At 40.4% G+C, this 21,790-nt stretch overlaps 6 protein-coding genes across 6 annotated transcripts; 3 read left to right on the top strand and 3 right to left on the bottom strand.

Annotated features, from left to right (window-relative positions):
• Positions 1–412: 412 nt before the first annotated feature.
• On the bottom strand, positions 413–5,195 carry LOC135501445 (transcriptional adapter 1-like). Its single transcript, XM_064793570.1, has 8 exons — positions 5,121–5,195; positions 4,360–4,451; positions 3,986–4,051; positions 3,444–3,626; positions 2,862–2,992; positions 2,346–2,494; positions 1,089–1,248; positions 413–957 (listed from the first exon to the last, which is right to left on the bottom strand). Exons 1-8 carry the CDS (start codon positions 5,189–5,191, stop codon positions 733–735), a joined length of 1,077 nt encoding a protein of 358 aa, XP_064649640.1. The 5' UTR covers positions 5,192–5,195; the 3' UTR covers positions 413–732.
• A 321-nt stretch (positions 5,196–5,516) lies between these two features.
• Positions 5,517–9,742, top strand: LOC135501596 (surfeit locus protein 4-like). Its single transcript, XM_064793784.1, has 4 exons — positions 5,517–5,628; positions 6,133–6,396; positions 6,651–6,694; positions 7,059–9,742. Exons 1-4 carry the CDS (start codon positions 5,578–5,580, stop codon positions 7,510–7,512), a joined length of 813 nt encoding a protein of 270 aa, XP_064649854.1. The 5' UTR covers positions 5,517–5,577; the 3' UTR covers positions 7,513–9,742.
• Positions 9,743–10,359: 617 nt separating this feature from the next.
• Positions 10,360–12,887, top strand: LOC135501340 (uncharacterized). The gene is made up of 2 exons (XM_064793400.1): positions 10,360–10,548; positions 11,363–12,887. Exons 1-2 carry the CDS (start codon positions 10,437–10,439, stop codon positions 12,292–12,294), a joined length of 1,044 nt encoding a protein of 347 aa, XP_064649470.1. The 5' UTR covers positions 10,360–10,436; the 3' UTR covers positions 12,295–12,887.
• Positions 12,888–12,927: 40 nt separating this feature from the next.
• Positions 12,928–15,610, bottom strand: LOC135501021 (uncharacterized). Its single transcript, XM_064792740.1, has 8 exons — positions 15,572–15,610; positions 15,154–15,209; positions 14,835–14,947; positions 14,493–14,657; positions 14,307–14,353; positions 13,914–14,025; positions 13,413–13,577; positions 12,928–13,093 (listed from the first exon to the last, which is right to left on the bottom strand). The coding sequence occupies exons 1-8, from the start codon at positions 15,608–15,610 to the stop codon at positions 13,017–13,019; spliced, it is 774 nt and encodes a 257-aa protein (XP_064648810.1). The 3' UTR covers positions 12,928–13,016.
• Positions 15,611–16,184: 574 nt separating this feature from the next.
• LOC135501407 (uncharacterized protein C11orf98-like) lies at positions 16,185–18,791 on the top strand. Its single transcript, XM_064793521.1, has 4 exons — positions 16,185–16,355; positions 16,605–16,732; positions 16,887–16,984; positions 17,298–18,791. The coding sequence occupies exons 1-4, from the start codon at positions 16,317–16,319 to the stop codon at positions 17,429–17,431; spliced, it is 399 nt and encodes a 132-aa protein (XP_064649591.1). The 5' UTR covers positions 16,185–16,316; the 3' UTR covers positions 17,432–18,791.
• Positions 18,792–19,211: 420 nt separating this feature from the next.
• On the bottom strand, positions 19,212–21,275 carry LOC135501533 (MORN repeat-containing protein 5-like). Its single transcript, XM_064793685.1, has 5 exons — positions 21,193–21,275; positions 20,745–20,892; positions 20,259–20,370; positions 19,838–19,969; positions 19,212–19,711 (listed from the first exon to the last, which is right to left on the bottom strand). The coding sequence occupies exons 1-5, from the start codon at positions 21,237–21,239 to the stop codon at positions 19,623–19,625; spliced, it is 528 nt and encodes a 175-aa protein (XP_064649755.1). The 5' UTR covers positions 21,240–21,275; the 3' UTR covers positions 19,212–19,622.
• Between the last annotated feature and the right edge of the window lie 515 nt (positions 21,276–21,790).

Below are 21,790 nucleotides of genomic sequence, written 5' to 3'. Positions count from 1 at the left end.
AAGGGAACAATCATTAATCATGACTTTCTTTTTTAATTGCTTGCTTGTAATGGTTACATGTATAAAAAAAACTATTGAAATGAGGAACTTGCGACAAGAAATTACACTTCAACCTGAAGACTGCTTGTCACATGTACAAACTGTTCATGGTGAAGATCTCACAACTTCATCTCGCAGAAGACAGACACAACCTGCGTTTATATTGAAGATGTCACAACCACATATTACTGATGATGGTGTCACAGCTTGCTTGACTGAAGATGGCCTGAAATCGGTTTCACAACCTGTCTATACCAATTTAAGTTTGTGTCATACTGCAGATATTGCACTTCTGTCCCAACCGGCTGTTAGAACTGAAGGTAACACAGCCCCATCTTGCCTTATCATCTTGCTCTCATACTAAACCAAAGAAAGGATGTGTGTAGTGCAAAGACATTATTTATTTACAATAAAACAATATTGTACAAAATTCCATAAATATCTTCTGCATTTGTATCTACCATCTTTATGCCAGAAGAACAAGAGCTGACTTTATTTTCAATGACATGGGATCAGGATACTCCTCAAAGCCCTGGCTAATAACACGAATAACCAAATCCCAAATCAGTTAAGTACATGCAACTCCACATGACGGCAAGAATTTATGATGGTAATGTCAGTACACAAGTGTCCACCAAGCACAAAGAAAATGAAATTCCATCTCGTCTGAAAAACCAGTTTATTTCAGTTATTTCACATCCTTAACGTCGTCCCTGATGCACTGTGTTTGGAATTTGAATCAGTCCGACTCAATTTGTTCGGCTTTCCCCATGTGGCAAGTTCCTGTTTTATAGCGACCTCTTGTCGTCGTATGTGATCCTGATCGAGCTCTTCGTTACTCGGATGCCACAATCGTTGAATAATCCGTTCCATATTCATCGCGTAAACTGTATGTGAAGGTAGCGTACTCCGGTAGACCTGGAGAAAAGAAATCATAATTATTTTGAGACAGTGAACAACATTGATGACAAAGCATAGATCTGATTACAGCACTAAAGTTCAGATTACATGTTTTATTGACAGTAGAACTGTAAGTTACAAATGTTTACCTGCAGTGCCTCAGCAACATCATACATGTTCACTGGTCGCCGAGGCGGTTCCTCCGAACTGCCACAGGCTACCTGAGTCGCTCCGTCCATTTCACCGATGTCCCGCCCTGGTTTGATACTCGGGATGACAGCTCCTTGACTAGAAATATCAGTAGCATGGCTGCAAAAGAGGAACTGTGGCATTAAAGGGAAATTAATGAAAGAAAATTGTGGAGATAATGCTTTTTGCAAATAAAAATAAACACATTTACAAGGTGCATAAAGGAATTTCGACAAAAGCAGGATGGGGATAATGTCCCCACGGTTAGGATGATGTGATATGTATGTAGTAATTCCCAACGGCAGCCAACCTAAGAGATTACTACCTACAACCTTCCCCATGCAACGGTATCCCACACCTCGCATAGCCCAACCTGCCAGTAGCGTGAAAGCCAACACGTCCTATATATGTTGTGCAAAAATTCACAACAAGAGTAACTTGGTTTAACCTAGATTAAGTTCAGGAAATGTCTTAGTGCATTGATACATGCATCAAGTACAGAAAACTGAACAAATTATCATTAGATAGCGTAATGAAATATATCACAGTAAATAATGACTGCATTTTTTATTATCAAATAATCAATGAGAATTCGTGTTGCAAAGTCAAATTTTGTTGAATGACAAAATTATGCTTGAACACTGCTTCATTTTCCAAGATTAGGTTCTAAAAGTTACTACAGACAGACCCTTTATCAATCCCGGTATGTTAAACAGTTGTATTGAAACTGAACATGAGCATACATTTAGGGGATTCCCATCTGGTAAGCTGAATCATATTGATTATACTGGTACTATAGCATTTATTGGAAGTAATTTAGTACCTAATATGTAGGCAGATGGCAACACAGATGTTAACATGTGTGGATCAGGTTAGTGATCAAAACTGGATCTTCAGTTTACAAGAAAAACCAACTGTACCTTCTGTAGTGCAACATTTAAGTGACTATGTTTCAGATAATTTCCTTTTATCTACTAAGACATTTCTTTACGCCTTTCTCTGTAAAGTCTCTAGTTCAAAAAAGGCTCCAGCTGATTGTCCCTGACCAAAACAGTCTGTATTATTTCCATTTTTGAAGGTTTGCCCATAAGACAGACATCAGCCATTGATTTTTACATATTTTCATAGACAGTATGATAGCTCTATTATGTGTTTTGGCATCTAGTGAGGCCAGAAAATGATGTACAATACCATGCAAGGTGGAAAATATGACCAACCTGTCAGTTGAGAAATCCAAGATATCATTTGTGTTTCGTAAATATGAGCTTGGTGCTTGGGTTCCTATGGCGTATTTGAATCGATTCTCTCTCAACTTGTAGCCATTCCGCCGCAAGAGAATTGCTGATATGATATTTTTGAAAAGTTGCTGAAAAACATCAGATACAACTTTGGCAAAACGTCTGGACTTCAGGGACAGTGTACAAGACATGTTACCAAAGAAGAAAAGGGAATAACTTGACATCAATGTTACTTCCTGTAATGTATGGCGCTAATCACCCCAATAAGCATACTGCTAGATGTCCCTTGTGAATGACAGAGTGGCACTGCAGTAATTGGCCCTGCCTTTCTTTAAAAAGGAGTGCACTCTTTGCATTGGAAATCGTAATTAATCAAGCAACCTCGTACACATGCCTCGTACAGTGCATTTGAGAAAAATACATCAATTCATAGTCGAAGCTATTTTGAAGCTAAGTTAAACTGCAAACATTTTCAATTTTATATGAAATGCTTACTTCAGTAGCTGCGAGCATCATCCTCACAGCATCATCCTCAACATTATCCAGGCCAAAATCCCAAGCAGTAACAATCATTCGGCCATGTATCGTGGAGATTCCAGGAAGGATCAACTCTCGCGAACAAAAATCTGAAGAAAGATTTATACTACTCAGCAATTCTGTCAGACAATTCCAATTTGTGACTTAAGGCAACATGGCATAGAGAAGACAATCATAACAGAGAATCTGTAAATATCAATCTGTCTCACAATTCAAACAATGATACGAAGGGGGCAGGGGGTTGAAAGGGATCCTTGGATTGATTTTATCAAATATCACTGTTTAGACAATACTAACAAAGGGGATGTGGTAAATGCCATCAATCAGATTGTGGAGGGGGGACGCTTTGAGATCAAATTTATTGACAATCTCTTCAGGAAATGATATCATTGTGAAGTTGACAAACCAGTATCAGGTATTGTCATTTTTAATCCAACAAGGATGTTACATGTATGGTACATTGTTGGCAAGGTCAGAGCTTCAAAGAGCTAAAAACTGGACTACCTCAGCATTGAAGGACTTGCAAAGTAGGTTACTCACGGATCCCTCCCTCATCTTCTGGCCCCTTGACAACAGCCAGTGGCACATTCTTCAAGGGGTCAGCAGGGACGAAGCGCTGTTGAAAACTTGCTTTATTTGATGACGACTTTCTCTTTAATCTTGGCTTTTTAATCTGTTTAGGACTTGACAGTGAGTGACTGGAGCTGTTGACATCTTTTGGTGCTGCAAGATAAACAGTTAACTTTAAAAAGAGAGCAGAAACAAACATATATTTAAATGTTCATGTCGAAATTTTTCCAGCATCCTATTAACACAGGGGAATGGTATATGATAGTGGTGCAGCGTCTTGAAGGCTAGGGTATTTTGGACAAATAATGTTGAAGCTATGTGTAAACTGTAACCATTTTAATTACATTTTTTTAATGGTTCCTCTGGCATATGTTTGCAAGCTCAAGCAAAACTTTTGTTTGTCTATTTAGAATACCAGTAGAGGAACAAAGATTAAGAGGTCAAACAGAGGTCTATTCATCTGATCTATGGTACAAGTAGTTGCTGCCTGACATTGTCATGCGATAACTCACCCAGTGCTGAAGCAAGACTCTGACATTTGCTCAGGATGGCCAGGAGGAACTCATTATGTAAGTGGACTGAATGAATGGAAGGAGAAAGTGGTATTTTAGAATGAGATTTAAAGGTTTTGCAAGGAATTTGTTTCAGAATCACTCAGGTATGTCGCAAGAATTTTACTCCCTCTTCCAGTGATGCTTTGTACAGTAATTGACAGTGATTCTGGATTATTTTGATGCTGAAAGTATTAAAGATCAATGTTAATCGAGCGACATCATTCATTACTTGAGGTGGCAGACCACAAGCAACTTTCTGCACCATGGGAGGGATGCAGCTCTACTGATTTAAAAAAAAATTCATCCTCCATCATGCGTCCATCACCTCGTACCTGTTTCAGATGTGAGCAGCTTCCGTGCCTCATAGTCAAAATCCTCCCTTGATATCTTTTGCTTAAACCATGATTTCAAAATAATCAAATATCTGAAAAGATTATAAGGAATCCTCATAGATGCAGTGATGACTTCAATATTGTACCCACTTGATCAAATCGATCCAAATGTTTGTATACACTGCCGCTTTACACGTAAGGATTGTGGGATTTGACTAAATATATATGTGTTTGTTGGGCGTCCGACGACGACACTCAAGAGGTCCAAAAGCACCACTGACATGGCACGGGGATTGATCACAAAATCACACATCATCATGTAACTCACTACACCTAAGATTTGGCAATAGATTTGACCTTTGGACGGATGTCATTTTCAATCAATGGAGACGGCAAATCAAAAATATTGTCAGCGATTGCGACTCGTTGAAATACCAAATCAGAAAAAAACGATGCAAATTGTCTGAATCATCCTGATATCAGGCTTTTTTCACTATGCCATGTTTGAAATATCGACAGGTGGAGTATATCGAAAACCACTGGTTTTGCCAGGATGGTCTGAATGGATTGAAAGTACAAAGCTTGCCCACTTGACTTAGGGAGCTGGCGAAATTAAGTTCCTATTTTTCTACAGCTAAGGATAGACACCTCTCTTTATTCAAGTTTACCCACCAGAAGCGCTAGTGCATCACATAAAACCTGAATGAAAGTGAACATTAGACATTCCGATATAAGCTGAATACAAATATAACGTAATTTACGTTTTCATTGCGTCCCCAAGGACGTCTGAAAGATTCTTTTTGGCGACATTTAGTTCTGTGGAGGCTGACATCTTTGTTTACGAGCACCTGTTCGGCGATTCCGGAGATTGCCGAACCGCAATGGAGCTTGCGGATGAAGACGTGGCAGCCCTGCTATTTACTGTTTGCCCTCCAAAGAATATTTCATTATTTTCAATAATACTTGCGAAATATATAGTTTTGTGCAAAACCAAAACATCTTTCCTGCATATTTATGCTTTTCTAAATGTACAAAGTATAACTGATGGTTCTTATACTGTTTGAGGTAGTCTGATGGTGGATGAATATTTTATGAAGGGGGAAGGCAAACACAAAATTGCACCGAGATTTGACGGGGCTTTCCGATATTCGACGATTTGCCCTGTTTCTGTAGTGTACGTGTCGAGTTGTGAATGAAACACTCGATTAAAACGCTGTGATGGCTCAAAGAAATGAATTTATAGACAAGGCGGAGGATTTTGCTGATCAGGTACATGCTTGAGCTAGTATTTCTACTGCGATTTTAATCTGAAATTGCATGAACATTGCAAAAACTGGTTTGATTGTTGTCCACTTTTTTTGGCGTCTTCTCATCCATCAGACAGTACTGTTCAGATATGGACATGCCGGTGTGTACTCAACAATCATGGCACGTGCATCGTGCAAGAACCAACTACCATGATTTTTTCACATCTTGATTGGCAGTTCCAAAGCCTACCACATTTTCCTTTGACTTTTGTCATTGAGATGTACCGGTAGATAACATCAACAAGACACCCCATTTTTAAAGGATTGTTGATTGCGTGCATCTTTTATTCTTACCTTCCACTCGAGTCCCGGAATTCAATTAACGACATGACGTGAAAGCTGCTACAATCCAGTCTATCATTGTTGATATTTCATGATGTACATCTGCTCTTGTCTACGAAAGTGCTGTCCAATACTCTAAAAATGACATGGCCATGGGTTTGAATATTTTACTTTCTACTTTCAGGTCCTCCGTCATGGCAAACACATCTTGCCGCATGTGGCTCGCCTCTGCCTCATCGGCACATTCTTAGAAGATGGTATTCGCATGTGGGTCCAGTGGGACGATCAGCGGAACTATATAAATGATCAGTGGAGCTGTGGCAGCATTATTGCGACAATGTTCGTCATCATCAATTTACTTGGACAGCTTTCTGGTTGTATAATGGTTCTCAGTAGGCAGCAGGTTCCCATTGCCTGCGGTATATTATTTGGAATTATTGGACTACAGGTAAGTGATTTCGAAAGCCGAGGTAAATTTTATCTCAGATGTTGAGGGTTCGTGGAACAAAGAAGATGAAGCTGTGTTACGTAGGAACGTTGTTTCAATTTAAAGGCGAGACTTTTTTATTGGTTGGTACTCAGAATAGCCTTGCCTACTTTTGGTTGGTGTCTGATTTTGTGTGTGTCGGTGTGTCATATTCATCACTGAAGCTGAATTCATTGATCAAGGGAAACAACACCTAATTTTCTGTTTCTTTTCAGACGGTTGCCTACAGTATCCTCTGGGATATACATTTTTTAATGAGGTGAGTTAAGTCTTAGATAAGCTTTTTAGAATCCGTTTTGTCCTTATGTGCAGGTGTTTAAACAGTACACACGTGGCAGTCTGAGGAGAATACGATAATTACTCACACAGGTGGTAATACTTCAGCTGAACAATTCAATATTGATTTGAAATGATAAGCCGAGATAATCACTGTTCTGATCAATATACAACTTTTTCCATTGTCCTGTGAACTGCACTTTCTTGTTCTGTCTTGAACCTAGAGCATTCAAACTATTGTGTCAGCTTCATGACACTCTTATATCATTGTGTAACAACTGATCTTGTATTTGTGTTTGCCATGGTTATTGAAAGTTATTCTAATTGTTGCTCTTTTCACATTCCAGAAATCTAGCTCTGGCTGGTGGGGTCATCCTTCTATTGGCTGAGAGTAAAGCGGAGGGTAAGAGTCTGTTTGCTGGATTACCCTCTCTCGGAGAAAACACATCCAAGACGTACATGCAGCTCAGCGGTCGTATCCTCCTAGTCCTCATGTTCCTCACAATCTTACGTTTGGAATTAGCAGTGTTTCAGATCATACAAAATCTCATCGGATTGGTCCTGATCGGGTTCATTGGAGTCGGCTACAAGACAAAATTAGCGGCATTAGTTCTTGTTTGCTGGCTCACTGTGCTGAATTTCTATTTTAACGCTTGGTGGAATGTGCCATCCTATCGGCCAATGCGCGACTTCCTCAAGTACGATTTCTTCCAGACATTTTCGGTTATCGGTGGTTTATTGTTAGTTGTTGCTTTAGGTCCAGGTGGCGTCAGCATGGATGATTATAAGAAGAAATGGTAAAATAAGCTTATTGTTAGGATATTTTTCTGAAATATTGACCGTATGTGAGAGTTGTTCTGTTAGTAGCCTGTGGATTTGAAGTCACCCATGGGAGCATGTCAAAATTATATTGAAGCCAAAAAAACAAAAGCTGTTCGTCCCCCTCCCCCTCCAGAGAAACAGTGTTAGTTATTTGGCTTCAGTATAATTTTGGCCCGCTCCCTCATGCAGAGTATGCCCTCTGGAGTTAGTCAGAATAGACTCTGAAGCGCCCATTACAAGCTCTGAGAACGACTCGCATGTATTTTTCCAATCAGTCTGTAAAAAAATTGCCAAACTCAGTTGTATAAAAGTGTAAAAATACTGTATTTGTACTGCGTGTAGCTTAGGTGGTTTTCATCATTCTTTATAGTCGTACTTGTGTGTACATTAGACTGAGTGGGTGATGTGATCCCTTACGAAGGATGCCTCTGTTATGTCCGTCTATATTTTCTGAGAGAGTAGAACATTCATATCGCAATTTGACCCTTGAGAGTGAATTTTGGAATCTAAGCACATGTTGTGTGTCGACGATAGTAAGCTGGTTGAAGGGCGCCTGTACAAACTGCCTATATTATGTGTGTTGACCTATTCAGCAAGTTGCTCTTCCTTTTGCTGACTGAGTTACTCTGATTTTGTTGGTTGCTTGTGGGCTGGGTGAAGGTGTACATGTGCCCATAGTGTGCCCTGTCCTCAGCTGAGCATCCTTTCCTTTTATTGTTTGGTATTAGAAAACCTGTTGTTTTGTTCCAAATCGTTTGAAGAACTCTCATTTCAGTTCAGTAACCCATGTGCTTCCAGTGCATTGAGTGATCCTTGCTGTAAAGTTGGCTATGAATGTTGCAGTATATTGTCATTTTTTGTAAAGATGAACAGCTAAGCTTTTTCTGTTTGCCACATCTCTCTTAATCTTTATCTTATTTTGCATGTAATTTGTAACATCAATAGAACTTGATGTCATTTCCTCTTGCATATCATTTACAGTGTATTTTTGTACCCCAGGCTAGTCAGTGACAGTACGTTGTGCTGATATGTGCAGAATTTTGGTTTCTGATCTGTTCTGAGTTATGTTGTGAGGAAAAATCAAGAAAACTTGTCCTGATGCTGTTACTGTGTAGAATCCAATTCCCAGGCATTACATTAATTTTGACTCTATTAGGCTTACATTACCGGGTACCCATATTCAACCAGTTTTCTTGACTTTTGCTTTGTTATTCATGATTGCACACATAAATCACCAATTTGTACACACTCTGTTTTGCTTGCAATCCCATCTTTTAAAAAACTAGACAGAACGGAAGACAAAACAATACTTCTTTCAGTTTGTTGTAAAATGTTAGTTGTCTAAAACCTCTCAGAATATCTTGTATACATGTACCTGTCTAGATATAAAGACATTTGAAACTGCCAAATTTTTATTGAAGGTTCTTTGCAAAAATTTTCGGATCACAGTTCATTTGTTTAGGTATTATTAAAGATATTATTTAATAGTAGTCAGACAGTAACCTCTTTTGGTGTAGAAGGCAGGGTGCAACACCCTGCTTTTAATGTAAATGCATTGGGCTCTGATGAAAAAAGCAACACAGCAGGAGAAAATTGAGAAAAACCAGGCTGCAACCTGCTGAGATTCTTTAGCTGAAAGGTATCTGTTGGCCTTGTGTGGGGCATGGCTCTATTTTAACTAAGGCCACTACCCGCACTGCCATGCCCTCCGAAATGGCCTTCGTGTCCTCTCAAATTTTGTTCCACATTTTCCGGTACCCAAGGCCAAAACGGTTCTAAAGTGGCTGCCCTGATTATTTTCTGATCTGGAAATGGGCCGTCAGGGAGGAAGTGGTCAGATTCTGATGCCAGCTGTTGTTCAGTCAATGGAATTGAGAATGATGTCGATGTGCTCACTAGACTTGAATAAGATTGGGTAAGATCTTTGTACTATAGGCTGGCTCTGTCTGACAATATCAATTGATGTTATGTACACATATGTTCATTATGAAACTCTCCGTAACGTAGTTACAGTTATGAATATGGTGCTGTTAAGTTCCTGAACACATTGTTGATCTTTCCAAGTTGTTCCGTTGACTGGGCAATCAGTTGGATTATTTTATGATAAAAAAAGTGATGTAGTTTGTGTTTACATTGAACTATGATTCTCCGGATTATTGGAGAATTCATTATATAATTATTAAAAATCAACATGTAAATCATCAAATTATATTGAGTCTTTGCTTTTCATTTTGGTTGATGAGACCCTTGTTGGGATTGATGTACTTCATGAATATAGTATTCAGTTTCTAGAATTCTATATCGTAATATGTTGTCAAAAACTACTTGTCTTGTACCTCAAGAATGAGTCACAGTGGATGATTTCAGTCTTATAATTTTGGTGTTGGCATCTGCTGCTTCACATCCTAAAACCTCATTGTTGACACCAAATTTCTAATCGCCCACTGTGTGCCAAAAGACATGTTCATAATGTAATACAGACCGAACAACAGCAGCAGGTTGTGAGAGCTTTGGTTGTCCCCTCAGTTTTTGGGTCCATGCTTGCAGTATGTTTATGTCTTCCCTCTATGTCTTGTTGGTTGTGACAAGACTTCCTTGGCATTCTGAACTCTGTGTCTGTGACACTTTTTAGAAATGTATTGATTTGGGGCCAGCTGTAACTCGTCCCATGTCTGACACAGAAGTCTGCGGCAGCACATCAAATGATACCGTCCACAACCTTGAAGTTTCTAAGCCCTGACTAGACACGGCCTATATATTTCAAGAAAAGATATGTCACAACCTACTGTCCTAAAAACTAATCCAGGAATAGAATGAGGGGGTAAAGTTCATTGACATATTGTTCCCAAAGACCATCATGTCTGTGTTCAGATTTTTCCTCACTCCTTGCGAGGACCTCCAGGATGGAGGGGTGCCATATCCTCGCTGACGGCCTGGCGTTGTTCCTGCTAACCATGGCTCTACTATTCCCAAAGGGGCACCCCGGCAAAGCATTTTTGGAGAATACCAATAAAGGTAAGATGGTTGTGTTCTACCACCAAACTTCAGTATTACCAATTAGTGGCTCATCCGCAGAAAAAAGGTCCAAAGTGAAGACTGTGGGTCATTGGTAAGAGTATCCTGTGTCGATGACGGATTAGGTGTGAAGCTTTGGAGACTGAAGGTGCCTCCATCATACTGATAATGTACAGATTTCAGACGCAGCGTCGGGGCTCCGATAAAAATATAGGAACTTGAAGATAATCCTGTTTCTTATTATGGACCTATCTTTTTGTCTCATACAAAATGACCGTTTAATACATGTCCTTTGTCTAACCCACATCGGTTTAAGCTGACCGCTTGTTGAGTTTATGGCTGGCATCAATCTAAACTGCAACCAATGTTAAATTTTCACAGCAAGGACAAGGTAGATAAGTCATTGAAATATGTATGCTGTATGATAAAAATGCGACCTGGATATTGCGACGTCCTAAGCATAGCAGGACAACCAAATCAATACGAATGTTCTCGACGCGTTGATTATAGACGCGTCACGATATGAATCATCAATCAGCATTATTTCGCATCGAGGTTATCACAACCTAGCCGACCTCATCCTATTTAAATACCAGGGCAAGCCTTCGATACGAATCCCACATATTCATCTTCGTTTTCGAATGAATCCCTATAGGCGAATATGTAAATGAGATGATGATGATGATGATATGTGATTTGTGACCAACAAACTTGGATACTAAATCGTATCAGTCACCACCCGAGTGTACGCACTTGTATGTCTGATTTGGACGTGTCTTATGAATATATGTTCTGCTTATCACTTCTGTTTTAGAGTCGAAACCCACGGCAGCAGGCGACTCCGAGAACGTCTGGAGCCATGTGGAGATCGCCTTCGCTCTGATTGGGGTTGGAACCATCATGTTGGTCGGGTTGCTCTGGTGTTTCTGCAACAGGTCAAGACGATGCAACAGGAATCGGAGATCACGCAGCAGGGAGAGGTCGGTCTCAGTCATTCACATCACTAACAACACCACAAGTAACTGTGTCCTTTTGGAGCGGCCCCCGTCCTACTGTGACGCAATGTCGACCCCTGAGTGTCCTCCCCCGCCGTATCCGGGGTTCGGCTTGGAGAATACTGATATTGGTCGCTACCACTGCCAGAGGACACCACCGCCGGCATATCATAACATGGCGTTTGATTCTGGAAGTGCAGACGTCTTGTCCTCGTCCATATCGGCAGGGACAGGCATGAGAAGAAGCGGTAGTTTTCGTTACAGAGACACTGCGTTCCATGGGGACAGTGAGTTCCGAGTTGAAACTCTGATTCGAACTGATACGGGAAGTCAGGTCGATCAACAAGAAGGGAGAGAAAACCAGGGATTCTTAGACAGTGATAACAATAATAATAGACAGTCGGAGACATCGACGAGAACAATAACTGTATCTAATTCGTCCGACCAATTGGTCGTTCCTCTCCAAGAGGCATCAGACACTCGACAAGACTTGCGTGCAATAACCCCTTTGGACCAGGACAGTGACACATCCATAGGAGAGAGACGGGATGAAAATAGCTCTGAATGCAACTCCTTAGAGGAAGGGCAAGACAAAAATGACTCGAACAGCAGCTCTTTCAGGGAGAGGCGAAATGAAAATGGCTCGGACGGCGAACACGAGCCGATGGTGGCACTGCGGGATATTTCCCTTGAAGATGACTCACATAATAGAGAAAGTGCTACCTCTGAAACTGGGTTGCTAAGAGAATAAGTGCGCATGCTAGCGTTATCCTGGATGAGGTCAGCTGCTTCAGGTACTTTGAATATTGAATTAGTCTGAAACGCCTCGAACTTCAAACCAAAAGATTTGTTTAAAACATAAAGTTCTCTTTCACAGTACATACGTGCAACCACATTGCACATACATCGCTGATCTTGTTTACGGACTAACAACACGTGCGTTTCTTACTTGATGACGTCAGGCGAAGTTACTGAGCTCTGATTTGCTGTCAATGTACACAATGGTACGAACCGACCTGTAAAAAAAACTCGCATCCGGGACAGCGTCCTCCTTCTCCATACATGTTCCCTTCTGCTTACTCAGAGGCAAAGCCTTGAACGGTCCACAGAGCACGCACTTTGATGCCAGTGTATCGCCTTCTTGGTTCTTCCCGATATTCCAGTGTAACCATACACAGCTTTGGAGAGCATAAGACTTTAGGGGGTAGCAGAGAAAAACGTATCAATCTGTCTTTCAGCGTTCCCAAACATTGACTTATACATACATTGTACATGCATAGAAGTCTCCGTCCCAAACAATCATCATCAAAATATTAAGGAAGTGAAGAAATCAAATCACTTATATATGCATTTTGTTTAATAATTTTTAATTACAAAATATATTTCTTTCAAAAAAACATGTGTCGTCTTTTGACTCGTATCTTTATCACGCGGAGATGGTGTCTCGCATGAGACAACGGAGTCCGATGTTTCTTACTGGGATGGCTTGGATGGCTTCCCGAGAGACATGAACTTGGCCATGAACTCCTCTTCAGTTACAGCCATGTCGCCTGAAGGAGAAAGGGGTACAAAGATTTTGAATGCATAGAACTGCAGAAGAATCTTAGCCAGTGTAATGTGTAATGTCACTACTGCTACCAGTATTTAGGCCATACAATTGCCCAGAAAACAACTTTGAATACTAGTGCTTTCGCTTGCGTTGTCTTCACTTCTATAACTGCTGATGCTGCGTCTTCACAACCATGTCAACATTTCTCTCTGTCCCTCGGTCGTTTCGGGTGCGAACAATCAAGCAAAGCCCTCGCCCCACTAAAGATGGTCACGAATCTGAGGGGTACGATATTTTTAAATCACCGGGTTTTATCTTACCATCAGCGTCGAATGAGTTGAACATAGCGACCATATCGGACTGGTCGAGGTTACCGCTCTTGTCAGAGTCGGCCATTCCAAAGAACTTGTTGGCGGTAGCGGCATCACCGAAACCATTGGCGGTCCAGAGGGCGACGAATTCACCGTTGGTCACTGAACTATCACCTGGAAGTGGAAGACGAATTAGACATGGTTTCAAAATATAATGTTTCAAATAAGGACGGGTGGACTGATATGGTTTTCTAAAAATAACACATTATATCCTATGATTGACAATTGTCTAATCGAAAATGAAGAACACTTTTTGTTCCAATCAAATATAAAGGATAGTGAAATCTCGAAGGCGCTCAGCAGAACATTCTCGAAAATTCGGTTTCGGTCTTTAGCGATCATGCTGTTAGATCGTCTTTTCTTCATGTATATAACGGCGACAGGACGAGGCCGGTCCACTACTTCAGGGGTGCTGCATGTTCCATGTAATAGGAGAGAGAATGGTCTCACCGTCAGCGTCGAATGATCCGAAAACCATGGCGAGATCGTTGGCACTGATGTCACCATTACCGTCCTTGTCGGCTTGCATAAAGAGCCCAGCGAATGGAGCCTTTTTGACGAGCTGGAAAGGAAAAACCTCTTAAATATCATAGTTTCGCCAGGCGCGATGCCTAAATGAAATGCCCGGCAGTACACCCATCCTCTAACATCAGGGTCAGTCGTATGCTTCTCCCATTTGCATACATTTAGCTCGGATGGTGCCCCGAAGTCGGAGATAAAGGTTTTTGATACTCCTTCGTCATATACAAATATCGAGAGAGTCATATTGAAAACCGCAGGTGCTAGAATGCGAACCTCAAGATGGATTAAACATACCTTGAGGTAATAACACTATATACTTACCATCATCCAGGTTCCGACGAATTCCTTCATATCAACCTTGCTGTCCACTGAAAAACGGAGAATTTTTGCCTTTTATCTCATTGGAAATCATTACATGTTTATAAAGCCTGTCAGATCTACTTTTTTGTCAGGACGAGGCAGGGCCACTGCATCCGGATTGTCATGATGGATTGGCTATATACTTACTGTTCTTGTCCATGTACTTCTGTTGGAGAACACCATCAGCGCGGTCGATCATACCGTCTTTGTTCATGTCAGTCATGGCGAAAACAGTGCTGCATTCGAAGGTATTCTTTCCGGTGAAGGACATGCAACCGGCGTTCCACTCATCTACGCTGAGTGACTGGCTCGCTGAAAGTATGAGTAAGTGACTTTACTTTCGCGGACCCAGCAGACTGAGAAAATATATTATTACCGCATGTATCCAAAATTGAAATATTCTCTTCGCGCGCGGATCCAGTAAGGGAAAAATGTCACGACGTATCGGATCCAGTAAAAAATTATTCATGTACATGTATGCCAACTTACCATCAGCATCCATGCTGGAGTAGAAAGCGGTGTGCTCGGCTTCGGACAAAAAACCATCCTTGTCGGTGTCTACTTTCTGCCACATGGCCATGGGGATAGCGGCATCGTCCAACCTAAGACAAATTCACAACCTTTTATTATTGAATCAGCACTTTTTCTCGACGGATGTTGTCTTTTGTGACAACTTGATTTCTTTTCATATTATTTGCATCGTTAGTGAAAATGTTTTTGCGTTTCACTCCTAAGACAACTAAATGTAGTTGTTTATCAGGTCTGGGCTATTCATTCAAAGGCAATCACCAAATGAACGAAGGTATACCTGATGGACCTGGCGGCAGCCGCGGCAACGAGGGCGAGGACAATGGCGAACTTCATCTGAAATTATTACCGGTTTAAATATAAATGCATGTTAAATATCGGAAAACGAAATTAAGATAATTGTAAATTCAAATTCAAATTGTGTGAAAAGGCATTATCCAGTGAAAAACTGTGACAGGGGACCGTGAAGCCGGTTTGAGATCACGACGTTTTGCGCATCATAACTCCGTATGTGAATTGGAACTACTAAATGGTGATGTGAATTTTACTTTTGATGTTTGGCAAAACCAAGGCAAAACGGCCATTTCTGTATGCGTCGGAAAAGGCAATAATTGCCCTCGACTCATATTTGACCATGGAATACATCTGACTAAAGAAATATCCATCTTGACCAACTGGAACTAGAACAAGTTACTTACCTTCAGATGTCTATACCGTAATGTAACGATGGTCCTCATTTCCAGTGTATTTATAGGCTTTCTGGTGGGAATTCGACACTTGTTGATTGGATTAATGATTAAGGGATTCCGCAATCATATCAAAATATCGTATCAGTAATAATCGTTTATATCACCAAATTACAAAACATGAAAGAAAAAACTTGTTTTTCAACTTGTTTCGCAATATGATCAAGTAAGGTCGAAGGCTGCATTGTTCACATTTCAAAGACCCAAAATTTGACCATTGCTAAAAGGGTGACAACTCTGGGCAATGTCAAAGAAGATCAGTACAATTTTTGATACGGGGATACCTGAGCAGTTGAGGCGTGTACTCCCGGACGCAGTAGTGGACCGGCCTCGGGGGAGGGGGGGTGACGGGAACTCATTGATAAGCAGAACAATTAACCTTTTGAGGTGCGAACGGGCTTTGTTTGAAGAGAATAAACTGCGGATATACTAACTAAAATCTAACAGCGTTTTGTGACAATGGACATTATATTCCGAGGACAACCAGCGCCGTTTACACCGACGCCGGTTTTCCGCAGTGCGTGAGTTTGAATTTTCCGAATTTTCTACCAAACCATTATGGCTGCGCCCGTGTAACACGTGATTTAGAAAGTTCATCAATATTTTGGCTAAAAACGCCTATTTAGTGTGACTAAAACTATACAAAAATCAGCTTTGGTTAATCTGTTATATATTTTCAAGTGATTTACTGCAGAAAATGGGTGTTCATGCGCAGTTGAGTAACACAAAACGAGATGTAAGTCCCAGCTATATACATGTGTACATTATTGTGGTAATGCATACATATGACGTCGTCTCTCGATCTCCGCCCTAAAAAAATCAAATACATCTTTGTAGATGCAAATATTGCTAAGCTCCTGCCATTTAATGGCAATGAGGTCAGTCTGACTCAAGTTTGCGTTTTGCAAGATCTCTTTTTATATATTCAAATCTTGAACATTCGCATTCCTTTCCTTGGCACATTTTCTTCCTAATTATATTTCAGAAACAATCTCGAAAATGTTACAAAATGGGCAGGATCAAAAAGAGGGAGAAATATAAGAAGTTTCCAAAGAAAGTTGCTGAAATCATGGACCCTGAATTAATGACTATTCATCATCTCAAAAAAAGAAGGTATGTACTTGTACAACTGTTGCTTAGATACTGAAGTAAAACCTCTCGGGCGATACCTAAGTCTGCAATGGCCTTTTGAAAAGACGTTTGTCACCAAAAAAAAGCTCCTGATATCACAAGTAACCTTAAAGATCTTTTTATTTGGTCATTTCAGGACACATCCTCGTGCAAATATCACATTATCAGGAAAAAAGAAACAGAAGATCCTGAAGCAATTGAGAAGGAGTGTGAAGGAGAAAAATGAAATGGAAGGTGAGATTCTGCAGAATTCTTGCACATTGTCAATGGGGATTCAATAAAAGGTTCCTAGCATTGAGGTGAAACCTTAAAATTTTAAAAGTTGAAGGAGTACATGCATCTGTCTTCCTGACCTCAAATGAAGAATTCTTCTTTTAAGGCAACTTTCGGCAGACAGGTGTGTTTCTCTGCCAAAATGTTGTGGGATGTCTCATTGTGTATTTTGTTGAAAACCATTGCCAATGCTTGACATTGTAATTGAACCACTTTGATGATCCTGATTTGCTGACATCTCTATTGAGCAATTATCATCTTTTTTTATCTTCAGTTGTTGCTCCAGCACCAAGCACAAGTAAACCAGTCTCGTCTTCACAAGAATCGAGCAAAAAAGGTGGAAAGAAAAAGAGGAGTAAGCAGTCTGCTTCAGAGGAAATGGAAGTTGAGGAGCCTGAAGAAGTATGATATAAGGAAACAGTGACTTCGTAATTATTCAAAAACTTTGACTTCATGCGCAGAGGATGTATACTACATGTATACAGTGGAACCCCGGTAACACGACCACTCATGGGACCGTGGTCGGAGTGGTCGTGTTACCGGGGTGGTCGTGTTAGCGAGGTTGGGAATCCCCAGACGAAATACATGATTATTTTTCCCGCCAAAATTGCCGACTGCATGGCGTGTGTACGCTGTACTACCATAGCAACGCTGCCTGATTGAGATGATGCACGCTCCAAAGTTTTGTTATCATGCCTCGCAAGAACAGTTCGTCGATAAAATTACATGTTACATTCTCAGAATGAGTTAGAAAAGGTAATTTTGTAACTCATTTTATCCACAAAGTTTCATTATCTGCCCGACGTGACGCATTTGCGGGCAATTTGGTGAATCATCCTCCATGTACCCGACTGTTTGTGACGATTGAAGTAAACTTATCTTATGATTTCACCTGAGAAGATGAGTTGAGTAATGCTACAGTTTTAATCAAGTCTATTTTCAGCCAAAATATTTAAAGAAATATAAAATGATACTGTAGTAAATCAACCAAGTTCTCCATATCATAAAACATTCAAACGTCTCGCAAGCTTGTTATTGTCATAAGTGTGGTCTTCAAACTACCCGCCGTTTATTATCAGTTCATATGCAAATCACGCAAATCACATGATTTTGCTGCTGCTGAGTGCGCATGTCGGGTGCTGAACTGGCTCAGTAATGAATTGAAAACAAACCATGAAAACGTTAGAAAAGGAAAGTTTATTTATTCATTTACACTTATACAATTGATCATACCTGCAAAATCACATTGTATTTTTTGTTTTCATATGTATTCCCATGGCCATTGTCCCCGTCTCAACAAAGCTTGGCAGCGAGGTGCTAATTACTATGCCGCGGTCGCGACCGATTACGGCAATTAGGCCTGGTGGTCGGGTTAGCGGGGTTGATTTTCAGTTTGGGACCGGCCAAGCCAGTGGTCGCGGTCGGGGTACCGGGGTGGTCGTCTTAGCGGGGGTCTCTTAATGGTAATTAGAGAGGAAACCATTCGGGACCAGCGAATCGTGGTCGCGTTGGCGGGGTGGTCGCGTTACTGAGGTGGTCGCCAACCGGGGTTCCACTGTATATTTTTTAATATACTGCTGTGGGGGAGGATGCACACACCACTCCCCGAGAAGCAAATACCAATTTTAGACCTGAGATGGCCAGAAAACACACATTTGGCACATCAAGTTTCTATGAGGGTAAAAATATTTGAAAAGAAACATTCTCTTAGTTTGAAATTTAACTACTGTACATACATACATTGATAAAATAAACTCTGAAATTGGAATACTTCTTTCCTTTGCTTATTTCATGAGTAGGAGCTGTTTTGCTGCTGGTTTTTGCTGCACTTGCAACAAATATTAGTATTACTGGGACACAGAGTTCTGTCGTAGTAAGTACACCCAGACGGGGTCGTCAGTTCTGACAATCTGTCCTCGCTTGATAATGCTATTTTGAACTTTTAAGCTTCCTTTGCTTGGTTGCAACTTTTCTATTTTAGACCATGAATCATTTACAATCTCACAATTTGGTTTTGTGACTATGGACCAGTATTTTTGCTTTGATAAACTAGGAATGGCTTGGTTGTGAGCCCTCGACTGATCGTCTGATCCTCCAGAAGAAATGATGTCGCTCCAAATTCCCTCTTTCATTTTTTGTCATTTGGAGCGGAAAAGATTTCACGCAAAGATGTTGTGAATGACTTCTTGTTATATTTTTTCATATATATTTACATAGATACATACTATTGTGTTCTTACAGTGTAATACACTGATATGGAAATGTTTCGGTGACAATATTTATTGTGAGGTCAAGGCCAACACTGAACAATTTCTGCAAAACAATTTTTATCACAGGTGATGCACAATAATAATCGAATGTATAATCTTGGTAACAATACTTTGGAACCCTATCGGCCGTGAAATATTTTATTCTTTAATTGTAAGACCTTTCATTAACATAATTCACTCCCCTCATGGAAACAGAAATTTCCTTGTGATGAAAATTACTGAATGATAAAGACAACTCATGAGATAAATAAACACTCTTCTCTAAAATATCTTCAAATTACCGTTTTAAGGAAGAAGGAAAATGTCTGATTCTAGAAAACAAATGAACTTCATGCCTCTCCAAATGTTTGTTGATGCCCGACATATTCATCCCAACCTTTCCGGCACGTTCTCACGATCCAATCATGCTCATCATCATCTGGAAAAAAAATCGCAAATATTGAGAAAATTATCAGAATGAATATGATGGATTCATTCAAACATGAGTTGCCCTGCCAGCCTACCATAAACTTCTCCCTCCCAAAAGAGTGGATTATTTACTCACCAGCATTTCTCAGAAACTTGTGATTGTAGTCTACAATGACTCTAGTTTTTGGATTATAGAAACCGTCTCCACAGTCATAGCAACCTTCAGGGATGTCTCGTGGAGGAATACGATTTGTTAGTTGTGACCGACCTGAAAAAGGTAGATTACAGATGGATTAATTTTAGAACACCTCACTAAGCTGTACAGTAGATGGTTATACCATGTCATGAAAATAAAGCATTTGACACACGGGAACATTCAAATACAAAAAAACCTCCACAAAACATAATGACTTCAAATATCATATTTCCCAGCAACATCTTCCATGAGGATCAAGCCATGCAACATGTCAGTTCAGGATATGTTTTCTTTGTTTCTTTCAAAAGTTCTGATAATTCATTGCTATTCCTGTAACTGCATGCTCAACCAATGATCCTACCTGCAGGTTTTAATCCATTGCAGATCTCTGTGTAAAACCTTCTATCATAACCATCACAATATAGCCAGTCCTCCTCTTCATATTCAAGACCATCAGCAAATGTGTACTTTCCCTGAAAGAGTAGAAATATGTTGCAGTTGAAATTGGCAAATATGATTATAGCAAAACTTGGAGGAAAACTTCATCTATCTTGGTTGCTCTACTTTATGGCACTTTATCAATGACATGGAGCTTGGCTTAGTGCATGTTGTCAATGTTATTGTATTAAAGGTACTACACTACAGATATTTACGACTTTTACGACTAAGGACAGCATAATTTTGCCTCATCTTCAAGATGATTCAGCTCACACACCAATGGCCAAGCCTATGTGAACAGAACAAGGTGGAACCCTTGCCCTAGGCCTAAGCAACACCTTGACCTTGTACACTTAATACACTTCTATAAGAACCAGTCGTCAATTTCATATCTAGGAACATGTTTTACCTCCACAGCTATTCCATGCTCCCAACTTGCAACATATTTGCTCCCATTTGGGAAATACAGTGTTCCCTTTCCATGAAACTTTCCGTCCTTCAAGTCACCCTCATATCTCGTCTCTGTTGGGAAGGTGTATTTCCCGCTGCCTTCTAGTCTGAAAAGATAAAAGGAGCAACCTTTGATGAGGATGAATATAAACTCAAAGTGATTGCAAATGAGCAAGCACGAGCATGATTCATTGAATTAAGTGCAGGGTGGATTTAAGAAAAAAATAAGTAGGCCTCAGCCAATCTCTTCGAGTGGATCTACCCAAAGCCAGCGAATGTTTTGGCTTCATACGCTTTCATAGAGCAAAGTTACGCTTCCCAACGATGTTTGCAGGAAACTTTATTAACTCTATTTTGATAATGGACAAATATTTCTGCCTTAAAAGCAGTATTAAGGTGATAATTACCGTCCGTTTTTGTAATCCCCATCATAACTGCTACCCGTGTACTCCATCTTGGCGTCGTCGTCGTCGTGACAACATTCCTTAGCGTCCCCTATGAGCACGAATGTAAACAAAAAAGTGTTGTTATACAGGGTGGTTCAATAAAAACGTTTCTATTAATTTTGCTCACAGTTTTTAAAAATGCAGACCGACTTGGATATTTAAAGGAACCAGTAAAGCAGTTAACCCTTTCACGGTCTTTTAAAGTTTGATCCTAAAAAGTTTTTTCACGCGAAAAATTATTTCACTCAAATGGATTGTGATTGCAATTATTAATTTTGATTAAAAAAAGGAAAAAAGGAAAGGTCCAACTCTATTGGTCGGGCTACTCGCCGCTGCCTATTCACGAGTGCTATCCCACTACTGCTCAACACGGGAACTTTTGCCTGCTGTGTCTCCACCCTGGGCCGGTACGTTCCTCCTTAGGCAACCTGGTCGTCTCGGGCTCCCCCAAGATCACCATATTGATGCCAAGCTTAGTGCGGACACCCGATCAACATAGAGCGACGACAAGCAGAGCTCCCGACCTCAAGCCGTTCACATCCCTCAGCCTCCAGGTCAC

The sequence above is a fragment of the Lineus longissimus genome, chromosome 17 (assembly GCF_910592395.1).
Source record: "Lineus longissimus chromosome 17, tnLinLong1.2, whole genome shotgun sequence".
NCBI classification, from domain to species: Eukaryota; Metazoa; Nemertea; class Pilidiophora; order Heteronemertea; family Lineidae; genus Lineus; species Lineus longissimus.
This window is presented reverse-complemented; position numbering and strand designations above follow the sequence as displayed.